Here is a 20,541-nt window from a genome sequence, read left to right as displayed (position 1 = left end):
CCCAGTTACAGGAGAAATGCACCACCCAGAGAGGCTGTACAGCGCAATACAGCACTGTACAGCCTCAGTGCAAGGCTGATTGAGGTCTGTGAAAGACCTCACACAGCTCCTGCACTCTCCGGTCCTGGCGGTCACATGATGGAAATCCTTGGATTAATGCACAAACAGTAACACCTTGATTGAGTAATATTTCCTTGTTTGGTCCCATAGGGGAGTGACTGCTTGGTTTGAATGTGCGTCCGTGTGACTGGGATGGAACATTTAGCATTTCACCACCAATTTATTTTCGGACAGAAATTGTCTGTACATTTAATTCTGAATAAGGACATGGACTTTGCTCAGTGGAAACCACTAGTTTATTTATACTAATGTGATTGTGTACTGTTATACCTTGAAAGGTTTGTTTTTTTCTCTTTGAAAATTTAATAAACAGATACTATTAAAAAAAAGATCGGATCAGTCGTTTGGTCGCGCATAAAGAACAGACGTCGGGACAGACAGACAGAAACTCATTTTTATATACATATGAGGCCAAAATGTGTGATTGGCTGCAGCAGTCACATGCCATACCACGTCACCACTGTACCCTGTAAACACAGACCTGAGGTGAGCACAGGAATGTTAGTGCTGCAAATGGTGGGGGATTAAGTTGTGACTATACAGTCTTTTCCTGTTTTAAAGGGAACCTGGCACCATGCTAAATAATCTGCTGCGTGTTATACAGCAGGAGGAGCTGAGCAGATTGAAAGAGATTTGTAGGAAATGATTCAGTAAACTTTGAATTTCTATTAATCTAAATTTATGTCAGTGATTGGCTGTGTATAGAGAGAGCTGTCATCACCGATAGGACCGCCTCCTTGACTTCAAAACCCAGAATGAGCAAAAATGTAAATGAATAAATTACTAGTTTTACTGACTCTTTTCTCATAAAACTACATACGTCAGCTGCAAAGTTCACAGAACTGATGAGGGAGAAATCACACAGACACAGGAGGCTCCTATAAACTTGAAATGCTGGATGGAAGCAGTTGTTTTATCAGGTTCAGGATCTCTGCTAACTGGCATGCACCGATTTTCCTGTGAGCCGTCTTCTGCGTCTCTGCTACTAGGGACAGACTGCAAATTAGGTGGAAGTGAGACCCCTAGTAGCCATGTCTTTGCAGCTTTTTTTAGGTGGGTGCAGGCATATTTTTAAAATGATTTAGAAATTTGCTAGTTACACCATTATCTATTAAATGAAATTGTGTGAAAGTACAGTGACTGTTTTAAAGGGTTTGGGTAGATTTAATGGTGGACAACCAACAAAACATAACCTGTCCTCATGTGTCTTCTCTAGTTTCATTAGATATCACAATTGCAGACCATGAAAAAGCAGTAAGTTTTCTCTCAGGCAGAAGCCATGCCTTCTACCCCCTCCCTAGACTTCTATGATGCTAGTGCATGGATGCCAGGGGCATCAGTGGACATTACATGCAGAGGGGTATAAGAGGAGAAAACTACAACTCCTGACATGAGCAGACTGTTTATTATGGGGCATAACTGGCCATTACATGGGAGGGATATACTATGTGAGTACTACAACTCCCAGCATTTTTAGGATGTTGTTATGGTCTGTCGGAGAACATTACAGGAAATGATTATAAGAAAAGAATTACCACTTGTAGTATTTGACAACTTATAGAGGCATACCACTAACCTCTCTCAGAACAGTAGCTCGATCCACATAGTAACATCACACAGGTCCTTCACCACACTGCATTGCTGAGCTCTGTCTCAGTGGGTAAATGGCTGGAGTGGAATGAGCAAGTCACAGAGGCAGGTGATAGATCTCAGTGGAGTGGGGGATAAAGCGGCTGTGGAGACCAGGGTCTCCTATAGCAATGCCATGAGAATGATCTGCTGTCATTTGTCAGTGTGGTTCCTACCCCATCTCTCCTGAACTTCCTGTTCAGTATGTGTTACATCCTGCTCCTTGACTCAGCCGTTCTGTAGCGGTAGATGGAGAAGAATGGGGGAAAGAAAAATGTCTTTGTCTGCAAGATCTCCTCTAAACTTCATTACTATTACATCTATTTTAAATTTATAAAGTATTGGCGAACCTATGTACACTAGTACTTTCATACATTGTTTTACTATAACCGATACAAAATAATTGAAGCAGCACAAAAAAAATAGTAGAAAAGACCTCCAGGGAGATAGAATCCAAATCCTCACCAGTACATGGCAAACATGAGGAAGGCAGCCCTTCAATGGAAATTCGTACTTTTATTTGCCCAGAATTTCCATTGGAGTATGTGTTAATATGACAGAGGCTGTTGTTTGGGCAACACTGTTCACACTGACTGTTTTACAGCGGAATTTTGGTGTGGAAACCCCCCCTCCCCCCCCCCCAGCAGCCACATCCTCTCTGCCTCCTATACATCTCAATGGGAGACTGTGCTGAGGATCACGGAGTAGCGGCCTATGGCTGCAGCTGCGCCGAGAAGGGAGATGTTTGTCCTCAGGGCTGCTTCCCATTGAAATTAATGGGAGGCAGAGAGGATGCAGTTGGCGGCAGGTTTTCGGCATGACTGTCTGCCCAAAATTCTGCAGTAAAACTTGCTGTGTGAACATGTCCTCAGTGTGCTCTAAAAGCAGGCTTACTGGACAAACAGCCCTGGGGTCCTGATTGCACAAGGGGTTCCCTGTATTTATTTGGGTAACCATTGGAACCCAGTAACAATCAATGAATGAATCCCCTTATGATCATGTCTTGGTCACCGTGATCAAAGGAGTACACTTTTGGGATTGGAGGTTATAGTCAAGAGGCTGCTCCAAGATCAGGAGCTGTTAGTAACATCTACTGCAGCAATGCCAAAAGAAATCACCATAAAGGACCTGTTGTTAAGGAGTTAAATAACCCCAGATTACTGGATCTGGCATCAATATGTTATTGTATTAATGGAAATTTAAATGTATCCATATTGCAGGACTAAGGCGGAAATCCTCCCCGAAGCCCCTTGTGCTGAGTGAGGCAAAGAAACAGCTTATGATATTCAGACTACCTCAGGTCTTGCGGCTGCACCTTAAGCGGTTCAGGTAAGAAGAGTCGCTTTTCACCCATGTTCATATAGTTACAAACCGCATAGTTTATGCTTGAGAGAAATGGCTATTACCTCAAACAATCTACAATGTGGTACTGCACCAGCAATTGTAAAACCTAGAAAGAGAGGTGAAGCAATGGATATGGTGTTACCAGGACCGTCTTTAATATTGATTGGACCCTGGGCAAGAATTTACTTGGGCCCCCTGGATCCTGCCTTCCCACACCCTAAAAAAAGCAAAAATCTTAGCACCTTAGGTGTTCAGGCGCCCTGTGCGAGCTCACCTTGTGGTAGTGTTACCTGCAGTCCTATGTAAAACCACAGATAACACTAGTGTAGATCATGTGGAAGTGTTACCTTCGTTCTTAGTGTGCCTCCCTGTGTCTATCGCACGGACTCCATGCTGGCGCTGCCTCCTCTTCCATCTTCTTCTTCTTGCCCCGCACAGAACGTTCTGAAGCAGCTGCGTCAAGACATAGGAACACTGTGGGCATGGTGATACACACAGGGAGAGACACACACACACACACAGGGACAGACACACACACACAGGGACGGACAGACAGACGGACAGACACACACACACACACACACACACACACACACACATACATACAATAAATATGATCACCACACGGCTCCTGCCTGTCTTCTTTGGTAAAGCAGGGCATAGCTGGGCTATGCCAGGCTTTAGCAGAGTGGGAACAGGACAGTGGACACAGGGCACGATATGTATGCGAGCACAGCTGAGCGAGTGCAGGGCAAGGGCCCACATACACATCGCCCCCCCTGCCTGTCATACCACCCCCCCCCAACCGGGCATTTTGGGGGGCATTAGGGGTTGGATGATGCGGAGTGTGCACATAGCCACCAATCTTTCCCCCCCCCCCCCCTCCTAAAGGTAACTGATGTGCTGGGGGGAGGGGAATATGATTGGTGGCACTGGCACACTCAACATCAGCAGCAAGGAGTTAAAGTCCAACCCTTAATGGCCCCCAAAATCCTTGGGGGGGGGGAGGGGGGGTTGATGTAGTAGCAGGAAAGCGCACACTGTCCCCCTGTCCTCTATGAGCCCCCCATGGCACATTTCTCCCACTGCATCATGGGCCAGTGGCAGATGGGATCCATCCAGTTGTTATCTTTGTACAAAATTGTACTTTGTACTACCAAATACCTGTAAGTTCTGTATGGTGGAACTTGCTTGGTTGCTTGGCTGGCTCAGACTGTGTCTGTTGTGGCTGCTGGCTGGGGCTCGGGCCCGCTCCGCCTCCTTCTTCTCTCTGCCTGTGCGCCAGCTGCGTCACGCTCCAGCAGCCACTGGTCTGCTCTGTTAAAGAGCCAGGCAGGCCAGGCAGCAGAGCGGAGCTCAGAGCGGCCGGGGGCTCCGCCCCCTCCTCACTCAGTCTCTTTCTATAGTCCGGACCGTGACTCCGTGCTGTTAGATGGCGTGCGGCGGCGGCAACAAAATATAGTAGTAAGCACAGCCGCCCGCACACCCCAAAGGCCTTGGGCCACCCAGGAGCAACTGGGCCCGGGGCAGCTGCCCCTTTTGCCCCGCGGTAAAGACGGCCCTGGGTGTTACCATGTGGGGCAAAGTGACAAGAGGTTTAATGTCCTAATTGTCAGGACACCGGGCAGAGAGGAATAGCATGAAGTGACTGTTGGGCAGAAGGGGTGATGCCCAAAGAAGGGATAGCAGGAACATCTTCACATGAAATGAGAATGTTGTTTTCAAATGTCATGTACAAATTATAACATTGACATGTACATCTGGTATTATACATGGCAAATGATGGTTGCAATTCCCTGCCATGTCCTCTCCACTTGGATTGAATGGGCCAGGCGTAATGACATTTTCACAGCCTGGCCAATCAAAGTGGAAGGGGCAGTTGCAGAAAGAGCAAAGCCTCTAGGTGTAATGGAAACGCCCCTGTTGCTCCTAGAAGCTCATTTGCATATATTAGAACATCATAATTTTACTCAGCAATGCGGGCACATATGACCATGGGTCCAACACATGAGATTTATGAAGTATGAATTTTTAGCAGTACTTGGTCAATGATCACACAACTAGGCTGGTGCACCCTTTGAGATCATGCAACCGGGTATCAGTCAGTGCAGAGTCACATTAATACTGCGTGGCATCTCCCCATGCTGCAATGCAATCTGCCACTCTGGCATGGTGATGGTCATACATACAGTGGCGGAAATAATTATTTGACCCCTCACTGATTTTGTAAGTTTGTCCAATGACAAAGAAATGAAAAGTCTCAGAACAGTATCATTTCAATGGTAGGTTTATTGTAACAGTGGCAGATAGCACATCAAAAGGAAAATCGAAAAAATAACTTTAAATAAAAGATAGCAACTGATTTGCATTTCATTGAGTGAAATAAGTATTTGAACCCCTACCAACCATTAAGAGTTCTGGCTCCCACAGAGTGGTTAGACACTTCTACTCAATTAGTCACCCTCATTAAGGACACCTGTCTTAACTAGTCACCTGTATAAAAGACACCTGTCCACAGAATCAATCAATCAAGCAGACTCCAAACTCTCCAACATGGGAAAGACCAAAGAGCTGTCCAAGGATGTCAGAGACAAAATTGTAGACCTGCACAAGGCTGGAATGGGCTACAAAACCATTAGCAAGAAGCTGGGAGAGAAGGTGACAACTGTTGGTGCGATTGTTCGAAAATGGAAGGTGCACAAAATGACCATCAATCGACCTCGCTCTGGGGCTCCACGCAAGATCTCACCTCGTGGGGTGTCAATGGTTCTGAGAAAGGTGAAAAAGCATCCTAGAACTACACGGGAGGAGTTAGTTAATGACCTCAAATTAGCAGGGACCACAGTCACCAAGAAAACCATTGGAAACACATTACACCGCAATGGATTAAAATCCTGCAGGGCTCGCAAGGTCCCCCTGCTCAGGAAGGCACATGTGCAGGCCCGTCTGAAGTTTGCCAATGAACACCTGAATGATTCAGAGAGTGACTGGGAGAAGGTGCTGTGGTCTGATGAGACCAAAATAGAGCTCTTTGGCATTAACTCAACTCGCTGTGTTTGGAGGAAGAAAAATGCTGCCTATGACCCCCAAAACACCGTCCCCACCGTCAAGCATGGGGGTGGAAACATTTTGCTTTGGGGGTGTTTTTCTGCTAAGGGCACAGGACAACTTATTCGCATAAACGGGAAAATGGACGGAGCCATGTATCGTGAAATCCTGAGCGACAACCTCCTTCCCTCTGCCAGGAAACTGAAAATGGGTCGTGGATGGGTGTTCCAGCACGACAATGACCCAAAACATACAGCAAAGGCAACAAAGGAGTGGCTCAAGAAGAAGCACATTAAGGTCATGGAGTGGCCTAGTCAGTCTCCGGACCTTAATCCAATCGAAAACCTATGGAGGGAGCTCAAGCTCAGAGTTGCACAGAGACAGCCTCGAAACCTTAGGGATTTAGAGATGATCTGCAAAGAGGAGTGGACCAACATTCCTCCTAAAATGTGCGCAAACTTGGTCATCAATTACAAGAAACGTTTGACCTCTGTGCTTGCAAACAAGGGTTTTTCCACCAAGTATTAAGTCTTTTTTTGTTAGAGGGTTCAAATACTTATTTCACTCAATGAAATGCAAATCAGTTGCTATCTTTTATTTAAAGTTATTTTTTCGATTTTCCTTTTGATGTGCTATCTGCCACTGTTACAATAAACCTACCATTGAAATGATACTGTTCTGAGACTTTTCATTTCTTTGTCATTGGACAAACTTACAAAATCAGTGAGGGGTCAAATAATTATTTCCGCCACTGTATGCTAGATCTCCTCCTGTGGTATGTCATTATAAGCTCTTCCAACTTAGATCCATAATTGAGCCAAGGTGGTTGTTGGCTGCTGTGTACGGGAGATCTGTTAGCCTATCCAGTCCCAGACATTCTTAATGGGGGGAGAGATCTGGTGATTGAGCTGGCCAGGGAAGCTACTGGATACCCTGAAGGTCATATTGTGTAGTGCGCAAGGTGGTTGTTGGCTGCTGTGTATGGGAAATCTGTTAGCCTATCCAGTCCCAGACATTCTTAATGGGGGAGAGATCTGGTGATCTTGCTGGCCAGGGAAGCTACTGGATACCCTGAAGGTCACATTGTGTAGTGCGGTCAGTGTGTGGACAGGTCTTATCTTGTTGGAACACCACATCTCCTCACTCAAGAAAGGAAGAAGAACTGGTTCCACAATGTCCTGGACGTACCAAACTGGAACGGCCACTTGGCTAATGTGTCTGGCACAATGGCACCTGGTGTTGGGCCTTTTGTCTCCACACTATGCATGATGGCAGTAGGTGCTCTACAGCCCGCTGCAAACTCTAATGTGGCCATCATTAGTACCAAGGCAGAACCTCCTTTCATCACTGAACACTGTTGTTTGTAGATTGGGAAGATAACTCCTTCTGTGGACACCAATCCAGAACCTTAGAGGTATTCACCCTCATCCACTGTGGTAGCTCGAGCGGCATGCCTCAGTCTAAAATACTGGTAATATTGTATTGTTTTTACATCAGGTTTTTGGCTTCAGCCACAGAATAATTTGTTCCTCTAGGAAAACTGGATCCATTCCAAAAACTAATGCAAAGATTGCATCGGTTTGCATCTGGTTTGTTTTAAATGATCCCATTTTACAACTTTTACCTGGAAACAAGGCTAGTGACTTGTGATTGTTTCAGTTTTTAGACAAGGAGTGTGTCAGTCTTGTATCGATCTGCGGCAGAGCTTTTGGAAGGAGCCTCTATTGGAGACTCCAGCAAAAATAAAGGCTGAACTGCCACTGTATGCCTCACACCACCCCAAGTGTGCACCTTGCTTTAAAAGGGTTGTGCTATAAACTACTTTTGCCTCTAAGCAAAGAAACCCTCTAACAACCCTGTGACTACAACTAAATGTCCACTTAATCGTAAAATGTATATTTTATTATATTTAATAATAATAATAATAATAATAATAATAAGCATTCATGTATAGTAAAGTGCAACATCAAGTGATCAAAAAGCGCATGTCCCACAAAATGGTCACCTTATCCCGCAAAAAATTAGCCCCATCATAAGAAAATCGCTCAAGATAAAATAAATTATATAGCTCTCATGTGATAAAAAATATCACATGAACTAACCCCTCAGGTGAACACCGTAAAAATTCTAAAATAAAAGCAGTGCCAAAAAAGCCATTTTTTTGTCACCTAACACCAAGCGATCAAAATGGCCTATGCCCCCCATAATAGTACCAATCAAACCGTCACCTCAATCTGCAAAAATTGAGACCGTAACTAAGACAATAAAAAAAAAAAAGCTATGGCTCTCAGACTATGGAGACACTAAAACATAATTTCTTTTTGTTTCAAAAATTCTATTATTGTGTAAAAGTTAAATAAATAAGAAAAAGTATACATATTGGGTATTGCCACGTCCGTAACGATCTGCTGTATAAAAATATCACATGACTTAACCCCTCAGGTGAACGCTGTAAAAATAAATAAATAAAAACTGTGCTAAAACAACCAATTTTTTGGGTCACCTCGCCCCATAAAGTGTAATAATGAATGATCAAAAAATCATATGTACCCAAAAATTGTATAAATAAAAACTTCAAATCTTCCTTCAAAAAACGAGCCCCTGCACAAGACTATCGTCAGAAAAATAAAATAAAAAATATGGCGTTCAGAAAATGGAGACACACAAACATAATATTTTTTTTCAAAAATGATTTATTATGTAAAACTGTAACAACCTGCTCTATAAAAATAGCACATGATCTACCCTGTCAGATGAATGTTGTAAAAAATAAAAACAGTGCCACACAAAAAACGTAATATAGAGCAATTAAAAATCATATGTACCCCAAAATAGTACCAATAAAACTGGCACCTTATCCCCTAGTTTCCAAAATGGGGTAATTTTTTCGGAGTTTCTACTGTAAGGGTGCATCAGGGGGGCTTCAAATGGGACATGGCCTCTAAAAACCAGTTCAGCAAAATCTGCCTTCCAAAAAAAATACGGCGCTCCTTTCCTTCTGTGCCCTGCCGTGTGCCCTTACATCAGTTTACGACCACATGTGGGGTGTTTCTGTAAACAGCAGAATCAGGGTAATAAATATTGAGTTTTGTTTGGCTGTTAACCCTCGATGTGTTTAAAGAAAAAAATTGATTAAAATGGAAAATCTGCCAAAAAAGTAAAATTTAGAAATTTGATCTCCATTTTCCTTTAAAGGGGTATTCTCATCTTCCCTTTTCATACTTGCCTTCCTTGAGCGTGACGTTCACTTCCTGGATTCTTCTCCCGGCCGGGCCGCGCTTGTGCAGAAGACTGAAGATTTTCTCCCGGCCGGGCCAGTATTCTGCGCAAGCGCGGCCCGGCGGGATTCGACAGGAGAGGTGGCCGTAACCAGGGGAGACCAAAGACAACATCAGGTAAGAGGGGACTTATTTTCTAAAAAAAGGGTGGGAATTGGGTAATAAAATGTATTTAGAAAAATGATCACTGTCAAATCATTAAGGCTGGTTTCACACGGGCGTTGCGGTAAAATGTGCGGGTGCGTTGCAGGAACACGCGCAATTTTTCCGCGCGAGTGCAAAACATTGTAATGCGTTTTGCACTCGCTGTGAGAAAAATCGCGCATGTTTGATACCCAAACCCGAACTTTTTCACATAAGTTCGGGCTTGGGATCAGTGTTCTGTAGATTGTATTATTTTCCCTTATAACATGGTTATAAGGGAAAATAGCATTCTGAATGCAGAATGCATAGTAAAATAGGGCTGGAGGGGTTAAATAAAATAAAAAATAATTTAACTCCACTTGCTCGCGCAGCCCGGCATCTTCTTTTGTCTCCTTCTTTGCTGATTGTAAGAACAGGACCTGTGGTGACGTCACTCCGGTCATCACATGGTCCATCACATGATCCATCACCAAGGTAAAAGATCAAGTGATGGATCATGTGATGACCGGAGTGACGTCACCACAGGTCCTGTTCCTGCACACAGCTAAGATGAAGACAGAAGGAGATGCCGGGCTGCGCTATCAAGTGGATTAAGGTGAGTTAAAAAAAAAAAAATTATTTATTTTTTAACCCCTCCAGCGCTATTTTACTATGCATTCTGTATTCAGAATGCTATTATTTTCCCTTATAACCATGTTATAAGGGGAAATAATAACGATCGGGTCTCCATCCCGATGGTCTCCTAGCAACCGTGCGTGAAAATCGCACCGCATCCGCACTTGCTTGCGGATGCTTGCGATTTTCACGCAACCCCATTCACTTCTATGGGGCCTGCGTTGCGTGAAAAACGTAGATATAGAGCATGCTGCGATTTTCACGCAACGCACAAGTGATGCGTGAAAATCACGGCTCATGTGAACAGCCCCATAGAAATGAATGGGTCGGGATTCAGTGCGGGTGCAATGCGTTCAACTCACGCATCGCATCCGCGCGTAATACTCGCTCGTGTGAAAGGGGCCTAACAGATTTAACAGTGATCATTAAGATGAGAATACCCCTTTAATTCTTGTGGAACACCTAAAGGGTTAACAAAGTTTGTAAAATCAGTTTTGAGTAACTTGAGGGGTGTAGTTTCTACAATGGGGTCATTTTTGGGTGGTTTCTATTATGTAAGCCCCACAAAGAGACTTCAGACCTGAACTGGTCCTTAAAAAGTGGTCTTTGGAAATTTTCTTACAAAATGTTAAAAATTGCTTCTAAAATTCTAAGCCTTGTAACGTCTTAAAAAAATAAAATGACATTTACAAAATGATGGCAACATAAAGTAGTCATATGGGGAATGTTTAAGTAGTGAAATATTTTATGAGGTATCACTTTCTGTTTTAAAAGCAGAGAATTAGAAATTTTGAAAATTGCGAATTTTAAAAACAAATTTACCACTGTCATGAAGTACAATGTGTCACGAGAAAATGGTCTCAGAATGGCCTGGATAAGTAAAAGCGTTCCAAAGTTATTACCACATAAAGTGTCAGATTTGCAAAATTAGGCTCTGTCAGGAAGAGGGGAAATGGCTCGGATGTGAAGTGGTTAATGGTAGCTGAGGATGCACACTGTTGTTTAGGGAAATCTAGCTGATTCAGCAGCCCTGCCTTTAGTGTTCTTCATATTGACAGTAAGCATCGGCTGAATAGGCAAGTTAACTAGTGCAACCATTATTTTAATTTTGGGGTTCCCGAGTCCATGCAGCCACGCTGCAAAAGATAGTGTATCGCAGACCCGTGTTTTGCTGTTTGTGGTCCACAAAATGGACACTTTCTGTGAATGCACCCTTATCTTGTCAATAGTTCCACCCATTTTTAATGCATATTAATTAAAGATGCATTTTAAGATTAAAGGGGATGTCTCATCTCAGACAACGGGGGCATATCGCTAGGATATGCCTCTGTTGTCTTATAGCGGTGAGACCTGCACCTATCTCCTAAACCAGGGGTGCACAACCTGCAGCCCTTGATATTCTTCTGTGTGGCCCCCAACCATCTCGTGACAGACATGTATGTGTATGTCTTGTGGCTGCTCACATGCATTTTTCATGTATTCTCTCATTAGATGGGAATCCTGGAGGTGTAACCAGATATTTATAGTTAGGGTTGTCCCGATACCACTTTTTTAGGACCGAGTACAAGTACCGATACTTTTTTTCAAGTAGTCACCGATACCGAATACCGATACTTTTTTTAAATGTCATGTGACCGTTTTGGGGGATCTGTGGATGACGCACTGTCATGTGGGGGATCTGTGGATGGCACTGTTATGGGGGACCTGTGGATGGCACTGTTATGGGGGATCTGTGGATGGCACTGTTATGGGGATCTGTGGATGGCACTGTTATGGGGGATCTGTGGATGGCACTGTTATGGGGGATCTGTGGATGGCACTGTTATGGGGGATCTGTGGATGGCACTGTTATGGGGGATCTGTGGATGGCACTGTTATGGGGGATCTGTGGATGGCGCTGTTATGGGGATCTGTGGATGGTGCTGTTATGGGGGATCTGTGGATGGCACTGTTATGGGGATCTGTGGATGGCACTGTTATGGGGATCTGTGGATGGCACTGTTATGGGGATCTGTGGATGGCACTGTTATGGGGGATCTGTGGATGGCACTGTTATGGGGGATCTGTGGATGGCACTGTTATGGGGATCTGTGGATGGTGCTGTTATGGGGGATCTGTGGATGGCACTGTTATGGGGATCTGTGGATGGCACTGTTATGGGGGATCTGTGGATGGCACTGTTATGGGGGATCTGTGGATGGCACTGTTATGGGGGATCTGTGGATGGCACTGTTATGGGGATCTGTGGATGGTACTGCTATGGGGTGGGATATCTGTGGATGGCATTGTTATGGGGTGGGGGGATCTGAGGATGGCATTGTTATTTGGTGGGGGATCTGTGGATGGTGCTGTTATAGGGGAACTGTGAATGGAACTGTTATGGGGGGGGATCTGTGGATGACACTGCTATATGTCATCCACAGATCCCCCTCATAACAGTGTCCCCCAATACACCGGGCCCCGCCGCTCACCGAAGTATTTATAAACGTGAATCCTTATCCTGTTGTTAAGTTGAACTAACGCTGCGCTCTCCCATGTTCCCCTGTATCCCCACAGCACTTACGAACAAGCTTCCATAGCAGGCAGAGCGGACGGCACCAGTAACGTCACTCACTGACGTCGCGCGCCTGCTCCGCCTGCTTCACTCATAAAGTGGGCGGAGCAGGCGCTCTACGTCAGTGAGTGACGTTACTGCTGCCGTCTGCTCTGCCTGCTATGGAAGCTTAAGTAAGTGCTGTGGAGATACAGGGGGATACAGGGGAACATGGGAGAGCGCAGCGTTAGTTCAACTTAACAACAGGATAAGGATTCACGTTTATAAATACTTTGGTGAGCGGCGGGGCCCGGTGTAAGAGTACAGTGACTGCACCGGGCCCCGCCCATAGTTACGCCCATAGTATTCTATTTATGTATCGGGGCGGGGTATCGGCGGCTGAGTACCGCCGAGAAAACTCGGAATCGGTCCCGATACCGATACTAGTATCGGTATCGGGACAACCCTATTTATAGTATATACTGTATGTACCATACATCATAATAAATACAGTACTTCAGTTGGTAATACCGCTTAAACTTTTATTTTTGGCCCTTGGGATTCCTTTAGTCTGACAATGTGGCCCAGAAAAGGTTGTGCACCCCTGTCCTAAACAAAGCCGCAAAGTGGTGGCTGGAGGACTCCGCTCTGGCCACCATCGAGCGCCCTCCCCATAGAAGTGAATGGGAGCACACCACACATTACCGGCCAACGCTCTTCGGCCCCGTAAAAATGAATGGAGGGCGGCTGCGCACGCTCAGTGCACCTTCCACCACTTTCGGAGCTCCGTTCTCGATGTAGCGATATGATCCCATTGTCTGAGATGAGACAACCCCTTTAAAGGGAACCTGTCATGTGGATATTTGATTATAATCTAACTAATTATATACAATCATTAACTACTAAAAAGTACCTTAGATGTATTCACTTACTGGTGTGACGGATGGTTACCTCATAATATACACACAAAGATGCCGCATGCTAATGAGCTGATTGGAGTCCGGCGTGATGTCATTGAGTCCAGCGTATATTTAATTCAGAGCTATAGCCACTCCTGCCCACCTGCTGCTGGTTCATATGGAAACAAACTGTCACTCAGCAGCAGGTGGGCGGGGAGAGTCAGGAGTTCATGAATATTCATGACTCATCATTATCAGCTGGAGCTTTTCAATACAAGATGTTGGCAGATTGACTGGGTCAATTAAAGGAAGTGACCCAGCATTGTGCTAAGAGAATCAGTCACTTATTTATGTTGCCCTTAGTTAGGACACCATAAAACTGGTGACAGGTTCCCTTTAAGTGAACATTTGGTTATGGTTACTGGGTTATTATAGGGCGTCTCTATGCCTAGCAGTAATTGGGTATTGGTTTTTTTTCCCCTCCTGTTTACCAGGACCAAAAGATAATTGTAATAAACTTTTTACTATAAAGTTTTTTTATCGGCTAGCTCTCATTCCTTACATTTTACGCTTCCTACTTCCTACATTACAAGGCTCCAATGCAGGATGTATCCAACAGCAACTGAATATCAAGACAGATTTGCCACAGGGTTCAGTTGTCAGCTAATAACTTTACAATAAGGAGGTATTTGGGGAAAGTGATATAACAGGGATATCTGTTGGATGGATACATTTATATTAGGGTAGATTTAAATCTGTGGTCATGGTTCACTTTGAAATGTATCCTTTATTATAAAACCAGCTCGTACAAATAACTGTATGTTGACGGATTCTTAACGAATTTGGTAAAATACTATTTAATAACTTCTCCATTTGCTTCCAATTTTCTCCATTTTTAGAGTAAGGGTAGATTCACACCCGTCATTCAGCTCTGTACCCCCATGACTATAATGAGTTTTGCACATGCAGTGGTTTTGTCCTGCTGAAGACTGGCACTTCTGCCGGAGAGCGGCCAGATCCCCACCAGACCTTATTATAGTCAATGGGGTCCAGTGGTGAATGGCAGCATCCAGCTAGACCAGGTCTGGTGAACTCCGGCAGGCTGTTCTCTGCTGGAGCTGCAAGTGTGAACCTACCCTAAATTACCGGATCCGTTTACTGGTTGTGATGCTTGTTTGTGTTTCTATGGGACCTATTTTTCAGGGGGTGTCAAATGTTCCTGTAAACATTGACTTGCAGGCTATTTTGTTTCACGTACTTCGTCACTGACACCCACCTTGTCTGTCTCTTTAGTAATTTTCTTTGTTTCATATTAAACCAGGTTGGCTTTCTCCAGGGTTCAATAAATTTGAAGACAGTCTACCTCCTTTTTTTTTTTATATATATCCCTCTAGAGGCTGTTACCGTTGTCCAATGATTTGTTCAGTTTTCTTAGTTTCAGTCTTAAATACTGTAGGCCTTCACTATTGAGCAATAGAATTGTTTTTGGAAACAATAAAAATTTTTGATTTTTGTGGTCTTCGCCTATAAAGGGTTGGACATGGTTTATTGGACATTGCTGACAAGCTGCAATTCACTGACCAAATAACTTTTTGTTGAATTACTTTCTGAATTGCGTCTATCATGCTGCCAACCTATATTATATACAACTTTTGTTATTTTGGTACTCTGTGCTCGAAGGAGAAGACATGCATGTGAGAGAGCCCAATGGTGATTTTTTGTTTCACTTTGGCTAGCATGACTTGTGGATAGGCATGAGCGATCTTGTGTTTTTAAGTTTGGCATACAAGGTTCGGGTTATCTAAGAATTTCTTTATGGATTCCGCTACCACGAGACCATAAGTTATTGTCCGTGGTAGCAGAATCGATAATGAAATTCTTAGATAACCCGAACCTTGTTCACCGAACTTGAAAAGACAAGATCGCTTAAAACACTACTTGTGGAGCATATTCTGCATTTTATGAAGAAGCTCGCACCCACCCGGATATGTTTTGGACTACCTCCACATGACAGTGGAAAGTTTTAAAGGGATATGCCCCCATTGTCTTATAGGTGCAGATAACACCGCTGGGACCCGCACCTATATCGAGAACGGAGCCCCGCAGGGTGGTGGCTGGAGGACTCCGGTCCGGCCACCACCAAGCCGGCTCCCCATTGAAGTGAATGGGAGCATACTGCGCATGCGCAGCCCCCGGCATGCAAAGATAAAAGTGAACAATTAGAAGTATGGAAGTGAATGACTAGATGGTTGGATTTACCTATTGGACAGAAGGTTTTTGAAGTATATTTTTATTGTATTTACAGTTTAATATGGGATTTTTTTTTACAATGAAGATAGAGGGAGAATGAAACCTTTTGATAAGCAAATTGGTTCACATCCTTAAGATATGAATGACCATTTTAGAACTAGATCTTCTATTGCATGCAATTATATTACATACGGTATGTCCAGCCAAGGTGGGCAAAAAAAAAATCATGCCACTAAAGTCACAATCCAATCTTGGGCTTACAACCATGCAGAAATCGTTGGTTCAATGAAACATTTAAAAGATCTTGGTATACAAGTTGTGGTCTACAGAATAAAATTTTGTTATTACGAGAACAGTGATTTGTGAAGCTTCTCTGATTTTTAAATCCCTATACTAAATGCTATGTTGGAAATGCACTATTAAAGTTTTGTACACTGATGCATTGTAGCCCCCACAAGTATACACTTACTGCCTCACTGCCAGTGGCCGTCGCAGGAATTCCAGGGCTGCTTAATAACAATGTCTGCCTGGAAGAGGCAGAGAAGCCACATTGTTGCTCATTGAAGTCCTTCTTGAAGTAGTCCCTCATTGACCTCCACTGGAGTAGAACACACTCTCCTTCATTAAACAAAGAAAATTAATACAGTCAAAATTTATGGATACCCATGTGCAACTACCAAAAATACAACAACCAAGAAATACAATTTCTGCAATGAAAGAATACTTACAACACTACTCCTTCTCCCATTCAAGGTCCTCCCAGGAGGGTATCAGAGCAATGCACACCTCCCAGAGTCGTCAGGTTGCTATATGGTCAGCATGTCTGTTTGGTGTGGGCCCACAATGGTGGTCTAGCCTCCACTGGTTGGATCAGATAGTCATCCATGTAAGAAATGTATTACTTCTCATGTTCCCTGGTAGAGACTTGGTAACTGTGTAGTAAAAAAAAAAAAATTAATTTAGACAATACAAATTTAAATTCCAAAAAAAAAATAAAAATACAATTTTGTGACAGGATTGCATATTTGCAGTCAGTAGGGATGTAGGACGGGTAAAGTCATCAGTGTTGAACATTATTTTGTATCAAAGGGCATCTGTCAGCAGATTTTTACCTATGAAACTGGCTGACCTGTTGCATGTGTGCTTCATATTTGACCACATTGTTCAGAAAAATGAAATTTTAATATATGCAAATGAGCCTCTAGGAGCAACAGGGGTGTTGCTGTTACACCAAGAGGCTCCAGTTCCTCTGCAATTGCTGCACACTCTGCACTTTGACAAGACCCGGCAATGAAAAACGTCATTATACCATACCTTGTCAACCAAAGTGCAGAGGGCGTAGCAGTTGCAGAGAAATCGTAGCCTTTAGGTGTAACAGCAACACTGCCGTTGCTCCTAGAGGCTCATTTGCATATATTAAAACATAATTTTTCTCAGCAATGCGGGCACATATGAACATGGGACCAACACAGATGCCTTCAGCTGCCAAGTGCACATGTAACAGGTCAGCCAGTGTCACAGGTACAAATATGCTGACAGATGCCCTTTAATATTGCTGGGTGTCTTTCACTGGACAAAAGTGTGGTCGAAGTCCAATTTTTATTTAAATTATTTTATTTCATTTTTTTTAACAACACCTAGGACTCAGCAGTTCACATTATAGGATATATTCAACCTCCAACTTTAGCAAAAAAAAGCTAGAAGGGCACTGTTGATTGTAGAGTATGAAAATGGCTAGAAATTGGACTATCCAAACAGCGATATGTTGTTTTTTTTTTTTTTTTGTTTGTTTTTTTAAACACACCAACCTGCACAGAATGATGGCCACAATAATCTGGACAATTATGGAGAAAGTACCTGGCAAGATTATGCAGGGTTTGGACTAAGGGGTAAGTGTGGGATGGTGGTTGATAATGGCACACATAAGTGGCAGTGCGAGATCCAAATACATGCACTGCTGGATGATTAAAAGAAAAGCTATAAAAATACTGACACAGCGCCGACCACAACGAGCTCCCCAGCGACCTCTGGTACTGGTACCTGGAAGACCTCTTGACAGGTTGGGCAGTGTCCTGAAAAAAATGCTGACATAATTTTTACGCACTTTTAGGATAGGTTCACACAGATGTTGTTTCCTTTTTTTTTGTGTAAGGCTTCTTTCACACCAACATTAGGTTTGTACTAATGCTTTCACATGTGTGCTGGAAGCCAGGCCCCGTTCACTATACAGGCGGGAGATGCGGCCGCAGCACGAGTGCAAAGCGTTAGTATGGATTCGGCAGGCTGTTTTCCTGCTGGCACAGCCTGCCTGACAAACCTAATGCTAGTGTGAAAGAAGCTTAAAATAGATTTTCCTTCAATTTATTCAACTAGTAATCAGTGGGTTCAAAATCGTAACTACTTCTGCACTCTTCTGCACGATCCTCTTCTTGTTTTTGCTGGAAAATTCTCCTCCAAAAACAAAAACAATCTGTCTGAACCTTATTGCAGTTCAGCCCCATTCACTTGAATGGGGCCTAGCTGCAACTAGGCCATGTGACTGATGTGAGGTCACATGGCCTAAGAAGAGCCCTCGGCGCTCATTGAGCGCCAGCCTCTTCTAACAGCTGATCGGTGAGTGTCCAGAGGATAGGTCATTAATATAAACTCCCGGATAACCCCTTTGAATACTCCCCATATAACCGATAGACATACTGTCTTCCTTTTCCTTTCCTGCAGCCCTTCTAATTTGTAGAATTCCCATCAATAAGGATTGTGCAGCCTGACACACAGTAATTTTGCGTATTAATGTTTTTGTTTTTTTAAATGTCCTTCATGTGTTCAGTAATGGTATACACTTATTCTCCTTTATACAGGTGGTCTGGCCGTAATCACCGTGAGAAAATTGGAGTCCATGTGTTCTTTGACCAAGTGTTGAACATGGAACCATACTGTAGGGGTTCATTGTCTCCCTCTGATCCAGGGACATATCTGTATGACCTGTCTGCAGTAGTAATGCATCATGGTAAAGGGTTTGGTTCCGGACACTACACTGCATACTGCTACAACACAGAGGGCGGTGAGCACTTTTTAATAAAAAAAAATATATATATATATATATATATATATATTATTTTTTCCCAGGCAAGTCTTGTGTATATTTATGTATTATTTTTTTTTCCTTTCCAGGATTTTGGGTTCATTGCAATGATTCCAAACTGAACATGTGCTCTGTCGAGGAAGTGTGCAGGACACAGGCCTACATACTTTTCTACACTCAACGGAGTAATCCACAGAATGGTGTGCAAAGCAACAACACACAGAATGATCCAAGGATTCCTGATCTTCTCTTATCACCTCAAGCTCCATCCAGTCCCCAGGAGCCTGGCAGGCGGATAACTGTACCCTGACACCACTAGCACTGGCACATTTCCATTTGTTTTGGGGATTTTTTGGCCGATGGGATTTTTTTAATTCTTTAGACTGATTCTTAGCTGTGTTTGTTTTTTATTCATTTTGTCAGAGTAGCAACAGAAGACTGGCAATGTGACCAATCTGCCCTTATAATAGGAACCCAGCAAATGGCACGGGATCTCCTATGTGTGTCTGTGTAAGGGAAGTACATCTTTCCAGATATTCATTGACCTAGTTTAATACCAAGATCTAGCATTAAACGTGGTTATGCCTTGTTTTCGATTACTTCATCTGTAGAAGATGCAGAAGAGGGAGTGCAGCTTCAGTCATCAGTGCAAAAGATAGTACATTCACTTTTCAATGACATCGTAAATCGCATCCAGTGTGTCTTCTGTTATTCAGTGGGAGGTTGATTCTTCCAAAGCTGGAACCTGAATGATCTGTTAAATCTGGTTTGTTTTCAGCAAAAGTGTATGACTACAAAAGGAAGGGTTTGTTTCATCATGGCAAAAAGGTGTGTAGTCCATGTCGGCATTATGAGGCCATTTTTATTTTTAAACTTTTTTTTTTTTTACACCGGTATGTCTGTCTCAAGATTTTAAAGTAGTGTCCCATCTCAATTTTAAATTAGATTAGCAAAATAAAATGTACACTGATCTTATCTGAAAAACGCAAATTAGACGTAAAATTCTGAAATTGAGAATGTAAGTTTGGTGACTTTGATGCATAAGCACATGATCATGAATGGTCTCCAATAGCTTTAAAGTACACCCACAGTAATCCCTGTAAGCTTTAATTTTTGAGTGTAGATGATTCGCAGAGTCCTCCTTTCTGATCTCCAGCATCACAGCTATCCAAGCTGTACACAACAGCATTTGAGCGTAAGGCTACTTTCACATCAGCGATTTCCTTTCCGCTATTGAGATCCGTCATAGGATCTCAAAAGCAGAGGAAAACAGTCTAGTTTGTCTCCATTCATTGTCAAGTGCGTCATGGGATACTAATGAAGACGGATCTGTCATGAAATACAATGTAAGTCAATGGTGACGGATCAGTTTCTTCGGACATGAAGAAAAACTGATCTGGCGCCCATTGACTTACAATGGATTTAGTGCCGGATCTGTCTTGTTCATTTGGGATATAATACAACTGGATCCGTTCTGAACGGATGCAGATAGTTGTATTATATACCAGATGCGTTTTTGCTAAACCCCTGATTGATCCAGTAAAAACACAGATGTGAAAGGTAGCCTAAGTGTATACTCGCATACTGTAGATTTGTTGCACA

At 43.3% G+C, this 20,541-nt stretch overlaps 1 protein-coding gene across 1 annotated transcript in view; it reads left to right on the top strand.

Annotated features, from left to right (window-relative positions):
• The window catches only part of USP49 (ubiquitin specific peptidase 49), a 112,027-nt gene extending 91,877 nt beyond the window's left edge, over positions 1–20,150 (top strand). The window contains exons 4-6 of the mRNA XM_040424112.1: positions 2,970–3,078; positions 18,716–18,918; positions 19,029–20,150. Of these exons, the coding sequence (XP_040280046.1) occupies positions 2,970–3,078; positions 18,716–18,918; positions 19,029–19,249 (533 nt within the window). The 3' untranslated portion in view covers positions 19,250–20,150. The remainder of the gene's footprint in view (positions 1–2,969; positions 3,079–18,715; positions 18,919–19,028) is intronic.
• The last annotated feature ends 391 nt before the right edge of the window (positions 20,151–20,541 follow it).

The sequence above is a fragment of the Bufo bufo genome, chromosome 3, assembly GCF_905171765.1.
Source record: "Bufo bufo chromosome 3, aBufBuf1.1, whole genome shotgun sequence".
NCBI classification, from domain to species: domain Eukaryota; kingdom Metazoa; phylum Chordata; class Amphibia; order Anura; family Bufonidae; genus Bufo; species Bufo bufo.
This window is presented reverse-complemented; position numbering and strand designations above follow the sequence as displayed.